Source organism: Sorghum bicolor, chromosome 1 (assembly GCF_000003195.3).
Source record: "Sorghum bicolor cultivar BTx623 chromosome 1, Sorghum_bicolor_NCBIv3, whole genome shotgun sequence".
NCBI lineage: Eukaryota > Viridiplantae > Streptophyta > Magnoliopsida > Poales > Poaceae > Sorghum > Sorghum bicolor.
Window position 1 is genome coordinate 79047709 of NC_012870.2, and position 11691 is coordinate 79059399.

At 46.1% G+C, this 11691-nt stretch overlaps 3 protein-coding genes across 3 annotated transcripts; 1 reads left to right on the plus strand and 2 right to left on the minus strand.

Moving 5' to 3' along the window:
• Positions 455–2415, minus strand: LOC8077966 (nucleolin 2). The gene is made up of 3 exons (XM_002468568.2): positions 1796–2415; positions 1136–1182; positions 455–1042 (listed from the first exon to the last, which is right to left on the minus strand). The coding sequence occupies exons 1-3, from the start codon at positions 2162–2164 to the stop codon at positions 697–699; spliced, it is 762 nt and encodes a 253-aa protein (XP_002468613.1). The 5' UTR covers positions 2165–2415; the 3' UTR covers positions 455–696.
• Positions 3426–6319, plus strand: LOC8077967 (transmembrane 9 superfamily member 11). Its single transcript, XM_002465915.2, has 2 exons — positions 3426–5120; positions 5232–6319. Exons 1-2 carry the CDS (start codon positions 3567–3569, stop codon positions 5688–5690), a joined length of 2013 nt encoding a protein of 670 aa, XP_002465960.1. The 5' UTR covers positions 3426–3566; the 3' UTR covers positions 5691–6319.
• On the minus strand, positions 7576–10246 carry LOC8085719 (SUMO-conjugating enzyme SCE1). Its single transcript, XM_002468569.2, has 5 exons — positions 10054–10246; positions 9877–9960; positions 8229–8381; positions 8034–8147; positions 7576–7923 (listed from the first exon to the last, which is right to left on the minus strand). The coding sequence occupies exons 1-5, from the start codon at positions 10120–10122 to the stop codon at positions 7861–7863; spliced, it is 483 nt and encodes a 160-aa protein (XP_002468614.1). The 5' UTR covers positions 10123–10246; the 3' UTR covers positions 7576–7860.

The window sequence follows — 11691 nt, forward strand, 5'->3', positions numbered from 1 at the left end:
CAGTCCTGGTGAACTGAAAGCCGGTCAGATCGGAGTAGATCGTGCTGGCCATCTCTAGATCCAACGGTGAATGAATGGAACACCGACCAACCACCCTGATCAGTTATCCCAATCCATCATATGCTGGAAGCACGCCTTATTCATGGCCTTCCAAATGGACCAGCACAAGGGCGTGATCCAAATGTATGGTTTGGTGGTTAGTTGGTTTCATTACCATAGCCTCACTAGAACTTAGGCCCCGTCGTGCACGGCCTAGAGCTGGAGCGGGTGAAGAAAAAAAAACAATAGTTTCATCAGCTAATAGTTCATTTGAAGGAGAGATAAATGAGCGCATTGCTATATTGTAGTATGTTGGAGACGGAGCTAGAATCGGCCCAAGCTCCACCAAATGGGCCTTCGCATGCCCTGCACTGCGAACAAGTACAGCACCTGTCGAAAACATTCTTTTCTCAAAAAAAAAAAAAACCTGCCGAAAACATTCATTCAGTGACAAAACCATGAGATGCAGGTTTACCAAACTCGTACTTGTTACACAAGGGTTACATTTGCCATATGTTTGGGGCAAGAATTGTCACCATGGATTTGGTTCCAAAATCATCTTTCAAGCAGCAAAAGCCTTACCAAAACTGAGGGAGCAAAACCATAACACTACAAGCTCACTAGTACAAACCACCGGTGGCGAGTAATCTTTGCTCTTCAGCCCCTGTTACTGACTGAATACGCGACTTTGACAGGCCTACCCTGCAGTTCAGACTGGTTCATCGCTACGGCTTTCTCGAGCGACTCGTCGTCTTGAAAATCAACATGACAGAAGCCACGAGAACCTCCAGTTCTTTTGTCGATGGCGAACCTTACTGATGCAATCTTTGATGATCTGAAGAAATCTCGCAAGTCCTTTTCAGTGACATTCCATGAGAGATTGCCAACATATGCCGAGAGGCAGCCTTCGGACTTCTTGGGGTCGGTTTGGAACTCTGCCTTCCTTTTCTTATTTGAGGTGGCCGTCACCCTGCACCTTTCAACCCTCATGTATCTGCTGCCACTGTACATGTAATATGTATACCAGAGTATATCAGTGAAAAGCGATTTTGGCCAGCGTGCAAGAGGAATCGATATATGCATGCTAGAAGCTTACATTTTGAATCCATCAAGCTCAAGAGACTTTATTGCATCTTCGTTCGTCTGCAATGATAGAATGGAACAAAATCAGATTTGTCAAAGATAACAAGAAATAGCAGACATTGAAGGATCCAACTATTCAAGTTTCTTCAGTTTTGAGTTTTATTTATTTATAGATACTAACCAAATTCGACCAGTAATAAACAGACAAAAGTAAGTAGCAGCACAGTTGGAAAATATGATAACAGAGGTTCTGAAATTAAAAGCTTTGCATTGTTCCAATTCAGGCATCACATGCATAGATCTATGCTGCACAGAAACTCAAGGAATGCAATAGAGGATCACTGGATCAGGGACTCAACAAAACCAAATATGACGCAGGTATAAATTTTAGTGTCAAAGGTTACAATCATTGAATTAATCGAAACAATCAAGCACGCCATGTATAAGGTATCCCCGATAAGAGCAGAGCAGCATCCTAGTCGATCATGGCAGCATAGCAATTCAGCAACATCCAGCAAGCATTACACCATTTCTCGTTTCTATGGCAACTTGAACAAATTCTTACTCTATCACCACCGAATCACCACTTCAGCATCAAGAAGAAAGCAGTACTGCAAGAAGTAATGTAATGTGATGCCTAGAGAAGGAAGTGTGGTGGGTACGGAGTATGGACCTCGAAGCAGATGAAGGCAAGGCCGCGGAAGTTGCCGGAGTCCGGGAAGCGAGAGAGCTGCACCGACTGGAGGGGCCCGTAGAACTCGAACAGCTTCCGGATGTCCGCCTCGGTGGTCGTGTAGGGCATGCCGCTGGCCACCACCTTGCCAAACTCATAGCCCTCCGCCGCCGCAGTCGCCTCCTCCTCCTCCTTGTCCACCTGTACCACCGCCTCAACTTCCCCCGCCGGGTGCTCTTGCTCCGGCTCCACCGACGGCTCCTCAGCGGTGGCGATAGGTTGGCCCCACTTGTCCTTCTTGGGCTTCTTCCGCTTCTTGGCCTTGTCGGGGCGGGGCTTGGTACAAGGAGTCTGCTCCTCGGCCGCCATGGCTAAACCCTAGTCCTCTCGGCGTCCTTGCGCCGCAGCCGCAACCCTGTCAGCCCTGCTTCCCCTACGGCTCCAACCTCTCCCTGAAGGAAGAACGACAGGTGCTCGAGAAGACCACTCTCGGCCCGTTAGCGCTCGACGGCCCAGTTCCGGAATCTCCGGCCCAGAATGGAGTCTATACAGTGAGTGGTCAGAGAGATACAGACGATTCAGACAGACATCGCCAATCCCCTCCGCTTTTCTATCTTCCCTTCTTCACCTTCCCCTAAGTTTGCAGTTCAAACCCATAACTAGGTTTGGAGCTGATGCCTCCTTTAAACGTAGAAAAAATAGACACTAGAGATACAAAGAAAAAATATTTGCAATTTTAACTCCTCAACCCCTACATCACTCGTCGAACCTAGAATCTAAGAAGTGCTACTCAAGTTAATCGCTAACTTTGTCTATTACATTATATAAACAGATAAATTATTGGTATTGCTAATACTTGTCCGATGCATTATGGGACATACAATTGTGCAATAAAACAATCTGTCTTATAGTTCATCATGCCTGTTGTTTATTCGTTGCACTGAAAACAATCATGTCTTATAGTTCATCATGAACGTATAACGCCGTCAGTAGCCTCAACAACAAAGACTACACCGTGAACTTTCTGGAGTTTCACGGAATGGTGACCACCAATAATTTTTCTGAAGGCATGATTATAAACCATCAATCTGATTCTGTTAGTTTGTGACATTGTGTATTCAATGGTATGATGGGTTGGTGTGTCAGTCATCAAGATTTGAAGTCATTTCTTCCTAAGCAAAGAGAGTGCTAAGTACTATCTCAAAACATGTCACTAAAGGTTTTTAAAGCTTGTGCTTACTATTTTTTCATTTTACATTCTTGGACAAATCTGAGGAGACAAGTGGGGATAAGAGTGTAGTCAAGAAAGCAAGAAGGTGATAGTGAAGTTGCAAAGGAATGCATGAGAAAAGCTGAGAAATTCAGAAGGCTGGTGACATGAGTTGTAGCCGTGACCAACTGAAGATATTTTGCCTTAAATGTCTGATTGCTCATGAGAGCACGAACTCGAATGTTAATGCTTATAGATTAGCCAAGAGTTTGATTTATGAGCATAGCTAAGAGTGACAGCACAGTGTTAACTTGGGGCTCCATTTATATAATGTTTAAATACGGCTCAAAGAGCCCCATCAGTTGACTACCCAACACTTTGAGTTGAGCTGCATTAAATTTTGTTCACTTTTTCTAGTTTTCTTGGTTCATAATCAAAGCGCTAGTCATCATAAGAACACCATGAAATGCAGAACACATTCAGCTGATCGCCTTCCAGTCCAGCAGCTCGATCGCTTCCTCCTGTCGTCCACCTGGAAGTGGAAGGACACAGGCCATAGCCATGGCTTCTCTCTGCGCGTCCACCACCACCACCATCTCTGCCTTCCTACTCATACTCTTCATCCATTCCGGCCACTCTCCGGCCGCCGCATTCTACCTCCCGGGTAGCTATCCTCAGCGGTACCGCCCTGGCGACACCCTTGCCGCCAAGGTGAACTCCCTGACCTCGCCGTCCTCCAAGCTCCCCTACCCTTACTACTCCCTTCCCTTCTGCGCCCCGCAACACGGTGCGAGGCACGCTGCGGAGAGCCTCGGCGAGCTCCTCCTCGGCGACCGCATCGAGACGTCGCCGTACCGCTTCTCCATGCTCAACAACACCACCACGCCATTGTTCCTCTGCCGCACCGACCCGCTGTCCCCTGGCACCACCGAGCTCATCAAGTCCCGCATCGATGACGCCTATCAGGTCAACCTCCTCCTCGACACCCTCCCTGTCATGCGCTACGTGAAGAACCCGGTCGCGCCCGACGTGCTCCACCGATCCACCGGCTTCCCCGTCGGTGTCCGCGCCGACGACGGCGAGTACTACGTGTACAACCACATAAAGCTCACCGTGCTGGTGAACAAGCAGAACACCACCACCAGGGTGGAGAGCTTGATGGCGACCGCCGACGGGTCCGATCTGATCAGCTTCACCGGCGGCAAGGAGGGCAGCGGCTACACGGTCGTCGGGTTCGAGGTCGTCCCGTGCAGCGTGGAGCACGACGCGGCGGCTATCAAGAACAAGAGCATGTACGACGAGATCACGTTGAAGGCAACCACCGGCTGCGACCCGTCGGTGGTGAGCATGCGCGTGCAGGACAACATGCCGCTGGTCTTCTCCTACGAGGTGGCCTTCGTGGAGAGCAGCATCGAGTGGCCGTCGCGCTGGGACGCGTACCTCGAGATGGGTGGTGCCAAGGTGCACTGGTTCTCCATCCTCAACTCCATCGTGGTGGTCTCGTTCCTGGCCGCGATCGTGCTCGTCATCCTGCTGCGCACCGTGCGACGCGACCTCGCGCAGTACGAGGAGCTCGGCGGCAGCGAGTCTGGGACGCACGCGGACGAGCTAGCCGGGTGGAAGCTCGTGGCCGGCGACGTGTTCCGGGAGCCCAGCCACCCGGTGCTCCTCTGCGTTCTCGTCGGCGATGGCGTGCGCATCCTGGGTATGGGCGTGGTCACCATCGTCTTCGCCGCGCTCGGGTTCATGTCGCCCGCGTGCCGCGGCGCGCTGGTCACCGGCATGCTGTGCTTCTACCTCGTCCTAGGCGTGGCCGCCGGGTACACGGCCGTGAGTCTCTGGAAGACGGTTCGGCAGGGCGACACCGACGGGTGGAAGTCCGTGGCGTGGCGCGCGTCGTTCGCCTTCCCGGGCGTCGGGTTCGCCGTGTTCACCGTGCTCAACTGCGTGCTCTGGTACAACGGAAGCACCGGAGCCGTGCCGTTCCTGCTGTTCGTCGTCATCCTCCTCCTGTGGTTCTTCGTCTCCGTGCCTCTCACCCTTGCCGGGGGCCTCCTCGCCTCCCGCGTTCGCCACATCGAGTTTCCTGTCAAGACCAACAAGATCGCCCGCCAGGTAATAATTAACCTTCGTTCTTTCTTCTTCGAACAGCATTTGCATGGCCGCATGGGTATGAATGTTACAGCTGAAATTACCAAAATCAAATACATGCATGATGCATGGCAGGTGCCGGCGGCACAGTGCTCGCCGTGGGTGTTCGTGGCGGTGGCCGGGACGCTGCCGTTCGGGACGCTGTTCATCGAGCTCTTCTTCATCATGTCGAGCCTGTGGCTGGGCCGCGTCTACTACGTGTTCGGGTTCCTGCTGGTGGTGCTGTCGCTGCTGGTGACGGTGTGCGCCGAGGTGTCGGTGGTGCTCACGTACATGGGCCTGTGCGTGGAGGACTGGCGGTGGTGGTGGCGCGCCTTCTTCGCCTCCGGCTCCGTCGCGCTCTACACCCTGAGCTACGCTGTCTACTACCTGGTGTTCGAGCTGCATAGCCTCGCCGGGCCCGTTTCTGCCGCGCTCTACGTCGGCTACTCCTTGCTCATGGCTCTCGCCGTCATGCTCGCCACCGGCGCTGTCGGACTCGGCGCCTCGTTCTGCTTCGTCCACTACCTCTTCTCCACCGTCAAGCTGGACTGATTCGTCGTGCCGTACGAGTTAGACTTCCGCCGTAGCCATGTGCTATGGTGACCGGACGTGTCGTGCTTCTTCTTCTTTTTTTTTTTCTTGAATACGTTTTTTTTCCTAAATAAATAGTAGAATTTTTTTATGGCCACAACATGAAGATGACATTTTCATGACAATCAACAATGAAATGATTTTTGGCTGGAAGCTAGCTATCTTCTTCTTCGCTAACATTAGGTTGTTGAAACTGCACATTCAAATCAGGTCATAAAACTGCAGGATAAAATTGTCTTACTATGTTAAGTGTGACTTCCCCTTGCTTAAGATTACTATCCACAAATTTGGTTACCTTTCTTAATAAGGCTACGGCCTATTAGTTTGACCTCGCCTTGCTTAAGATCTCATGTTAGTACGTCTTCCGGGCATCAAAGTCCACGACTTTGCTTGATCCATCCTGCAACTCTAAACCTTTTCGTAAAACAGAGATGTCTCATTGTTCCTTTTCACGCGAGAAAGGTAGCTTATATTTTCAACTCGCACAAAGAAAAAAGAGAACAACAAGTCCGTGCTTTGTACACGTTCAAACCCATATTATCATTATCTATCTCTCACCATCCTTAATCTTATGTATACCCATTGGATAATGATTAATTTTATCCATACTAACATTGCTTTTAGTTGGACTACTAGCTTCTATTCTACCATTTTATACATATACATGCTCTCTACTCCCTCCATCCTGAAATACAATACATTATGGTTATTTTTAGACAAAATAAGAGAGATGACAATAGATGCATGTACACTCACTTAACTTTCTAATTTATCAAAATCCGATCCTATTCTACATGATTAAGGGTGCAATCTAAGTTTCTTGATAGAAAATATGATAAACACTCAATTACTTTTATCTTCTGTATTTTTATTTAGGTAACATTATCTTCTTGTTCTCCCAAGGCGCTATATTTGGGAGACGGAGGGAGTATGTTGGTGTAAGTTTCATATCAAAACCGAATCCCTAGAAAATATCTTGCATTTGAAACTTTAAATTTTAGAGAAATTGACTAAAACTTGCTTAGAATAATTGATTACAATAGTTTACAGTTGTATGCAAATTAACTAATAATATACTCCCTCCGTCCTGTAATATAGTATATTATGACATTCAAAATTTGTTCTCAAATATAATGCATTCTAGAGGATAAAATCTCAACTTTGTATTAAATACTTTTTTACTTATCAACCAATCACTGTTAATCACATTGATGATGGCATGTAATTAGAAATAAGACGTGGGTACATGCGTCTTTGTCTTTTATGCTCTCTCTTAGTTTGTCTTATTCCTAGAATGCAATTTATTATTACATGAAAAAGAGAGTATGATTGTATTGTTTGATCTAGATATTTATAATAATAGATGATTATATTACTCGATCCCCATATTCCTACTAATTAATGATTGAGGGAAAGGCCTAGCTATGGACAATCCACTTCCCATGCCGTCCCCCGCCCATTTCATCGATTAGATAAAAAAAGAGAAAATTTCTTATTTGACACTAGAAAAGATGGCATATCCTTATTTGACACTGAAACTTGAATTTTTTCCTGTGTCCTCCAAACGTGTTTTTCTTTCGTATCTGTCATTCAATTTATTTCCCTGTCCTCCAATCGTGTTTTTCTTTCATATCTGACATTCAAATTCTTTCCTATCTGTTTTCTATCTATCCTCCAATCGAGTTTTTCATCTGACATTTCCATATCTGCTAATGCGGTTAAGTCCTAAGAGAAACGATCAAGTTCCTCCGTTTCCTTTTCCTCTAAGGGTATTTCAGTCTTTTCAGATTGCCCCCCACTTCGATAACTAACCATGCTTTCTAACAAAACTGCCAGAAATGTCAAATAGAAAGAAAAAAAAACCTTGAATTCAGGACATATAACAGGTATCCAACAGATACAGATTTAGATTTGTCAGACAACACACATCAATTCTTGATAATCAGACATCAAGGTTTTGACATCATCACGCAAAGCACACACTCCAAACAGTTAATAACACTGTTAAGAGACATGGTCCACAAGAACGATAGTTACTTCTCAAAGCACCATGTTACATCTGGTCTTCCATTCAAGACACTAGCAACAACTATGCGAATGTGCAGCATGGATCCCTAGTAGGGTGAAGTTCTCATACCAACGCAGGATACTGCTTCGCCTGCAGTCTAACACGCCTCTTATATTCTGTAGGATCCTGCAAAGCCAAATAAAATGTTACAAACATGATTGGCCATCTGAACTTCAAAACTGAGTAAGGTTTTGGGCAAACAATATCTTTGTTGTGGTCCATCACTTTTGACTAACCTGGATAAAAAGGTGATAGCCATCTGTTTGAGCAGGGTCAGCAGGATTTGGCTGATCAAGCAAGTCCTGGATCCCGACGAGAATCTGCTTAACAGTAATAGCTGGTCTCCAGCCCTGACAAAAAAAATTTGGAACAATAAGGCCATGAAATCTGTACAGCATCACACAGGACTACAGAATGATTGCAAAGCTTACGCTATCCTCATTAAGGATCGAAAGGCAGACTGTTCCAGAAGGATAGACATTTGGGTGGAAGAAACCCTGGGGGAACTTGCACTTGGGAGGCTTGCTAGGGTAATCCTCACTGAAATGAAGGGTCAGAGGGAAGTATCCACCTTCCCAATCAGTCTGCAGAAGAAATAAAAGATGGGAATCAGTTAAAAGTTCAAACTGCATTATCTTATTACAACAGCTTCCATAAACATAAACATGACAATAGTATGCAAACAACTGTTAACTAAAGCTCGAAAAAATTGCCTTGCGCGAATTCAATGATATAACCTGAAACAAAGAATTAAAAGCATCCAATACAGAGAACAAGTAAATCAAACAATTTACTTCATCAAAACAAAAGAAACCTATCCTGACCAAGTTCTACCTCCATTGCAAGCACTTTAATAGTAGAAAGAGCAAATGAGCCAAAATTGGATTTGCTACGACCAGATTTCAGGTCTCGCTACATGCTGGCTGGCTGGCTGGATTCACTAATTTAGTAGAGTTACAACGATTATATCAAGAAATACAATATGCACATTGGAAAACCGTTGCTTGACTAACGGACACTGATGTTACTTAGGTTTTTCAATAAAGTTCAGTATATACCTAAACTAAGAAACCGTTGCTTGACTAAAGGACACTAATGTTACTTAGGTTTTTCAATAAAGTTTAGTATCCTAAACTAAGAGGGCACCCCCACAATCCAAAATTCGAGGTGCCGTTTACTAAGCTTCCAAAGACGAAGAGCAAACATTACCATAATTTACAGCATAAAGCGTACCACAAGCTTCTTGAGAACTTTCTTAAGAGGCAGCTTAAACCAAATTATAACTTTGTCTATTGGGTTTTACCGTTCTGTGCAATTTATCTCAACATGTTAGTTCTACAGAAATAAAGATAACAGTACAGATTAAAAATGGAACACATGAACACACAATATTCAAAGAAACTGCCTCTACTTAGTTGAACAACTTTAGTTAAGTCACGGTTTAACTAATAAAGTGCATCCTCGTTGACTGGTATGAAGTTGTAGTTAACAAAATCAACAATTCATCTTAAGCATCTAGACAAGTCATCCTCAAATTTGTTTATGCAGAACAAGCATTCGAATTGATCCATAGTGTAGCTGAGCGTTAACAGTTCGGCCCACCATAAAGGAACCACCTTATTGTCATGGCAAGAAAGGAAATGAAAGCTCAATTCAGGCCATGGCAGTGGGGGACTACATGATAATAACTTTAACAAAAAAAACTTGCACATAACAACGTCATGGAACGTACACAATACAGTGAAAACAATGTAGCTATCCTCAAAATTAATTTAATGGCATCAGATTAACATGCAAAACTAATTTCATGGCATCCGATTAACATACACAAAATCCACTGAACCTATGGACTAATGCCCCAATCATCCTAATCAAATTCTGAAACTCATGGCACACAAGGAAGGAACTGAAAACGCCACGTAACAGACTGGATGCTACTACATATACACAAAGACTAGTTCACCATACGAGGGATCTGATAAAAACAGTGAGCAGCTGTAGGGGCAAACACCGAGCCGCCCCGATCCAGCACCGATTGCTCTAGACATAGCTAGGGTTCCTGAGGCCCAGGTCGCTTACCCCTTGCTTGCCGGGGATGGTACAGTGCCAGATCATCAGGTTCACCGTCCCGTCGGGCAGCGTCTCCGGCTTCGCGACGAAACCCTGCGCACAGCAGCACCACAGCAGCAGAGCAGATCAGGCGGCGAGAGCGAAGAGGAATCAGGTAGGGCGGAGGGAGAATCGAGGGGCGCGTACGTGCGGGTGGTTCTTGCGCCAGGCCTTGCGCTCCTCGGCGAGGCGGCCGCGGGCAATTCCCCCCGACATAGCTGCTGCTGCGGCGGCGGCGGCGGCGGCGGCTGCTGCTCTTCCTCCGCTGGGGGTGTCTGGGGACTGGACTTCCTACGCGGTTGCGCGAATAGAGTGCCGCTTCGCACGGGCCGTTCGTATTTAACGCCCTCCCTTTTTTTTTTCTTTCCCTTTTTCTTGTTTCTTCTTCCCCGTATTTTCTGCGGCAATTCCCTGGCGAGTGGGCTCCAGCAGGGCAGTTCTTGCGGGACCAGCGTGTCAGGGAAGCGGGTGGCGTTCGCGGGCGGGGGCATGCGAACCGTGACGCGCGTCCCTGTCAGGCTATCACACTGCGGAGTGGGGACCACGCCGGCGCGGGTATCACGTTCCTTTCTTGCTTCGAGAGGCTAAGGTTGGGCCCACCTCGCAGAGACATTATCGGCTTTCTTTGCTGTTGCTCTCGCCTCTCGGCGCATTGGATTCCGACCGGCGGGTCTCGTGCTCGTCCCGTCGCTTTCGTGGCGGGGAGCGTTGCCGTTGGGTGGTGGAGCCCTTGGAGCCGAGGCCGGTGACGGTGTGCTCCAGCTGGCCGAGAGAAGAGGGGCCCGGCGCCCGGATGCGCCGGAAGAGTCCAAGGTTCGAATTCCACGCCATTTTCATGCTTTGGAATCTGGAAGTGGCCCAACGGCCCAGGATGGACGTGGACCCATGGAACCGTATCGATAGCAGCCTGTGTGCCTGGCGGAGTTGGAGGAGACGAACCTGGACTTGATTTGCTGCCGCTTCAGATTCTTCTTTCCTTTTTATCTCGCCGCTAGAGATTCTACGGTGCGGCATCAAATTTAGGTCTCATCTAATTGTTTTTTAAAAAAATTAAGATTCTTATTCATATCAAATCTTACAACACATATATAGAGTATTAAAAATAGATAAAAAATAACTAATTATATAATTTATCTGTAATTTGTAAGACAAATTTTTTTGAGTCTATTTAATCTATAGCTAAACAATAATTACCAAATATAAACGAAAATACTATAGTAAAAAAATTCACTTAAGAAACTAAACAAGACCTTAGGTGTATCTAGGACGGCTTCGCTACATATTTTTCAACTTTGCTCTATATGTTTTAGCTAAATAATTTTAGCTTCCTACACTCTATTCGAAGAGAAAAATAGAGTTGTAAGAGCATCTAAAGATGTATTTATGAAATTTTTTTTTTTTTATAAAGCTGTTCCATGGTGAAGTCCGTGAAGCAGAGGTTATGGAGCAATCCAAACACCCCCAGTCCCTCTTGTTGGTGAAATTGTTTCTATCGTTTTCTCTTCCACTTGATATTATATGGGTATCTATAACTGTTATAATCCTAAACCCCACTAACTATTTCTCTAAGCATGCAAGTTACCTAAGCAATGTACTACCATATTCGAATAAAATGTACTAAGTAAAACTTTAATAACTATTTATCTCAACATGCAATGCACTACTACATATACAACTAAAATCCAATAGCACAAATGGCAACTGTAATGTCCATGTCAACAAAACAAATAAGTATGGTCAACATCATCATACTACACAATTTACTATTATGCAATTCCCGCAGCA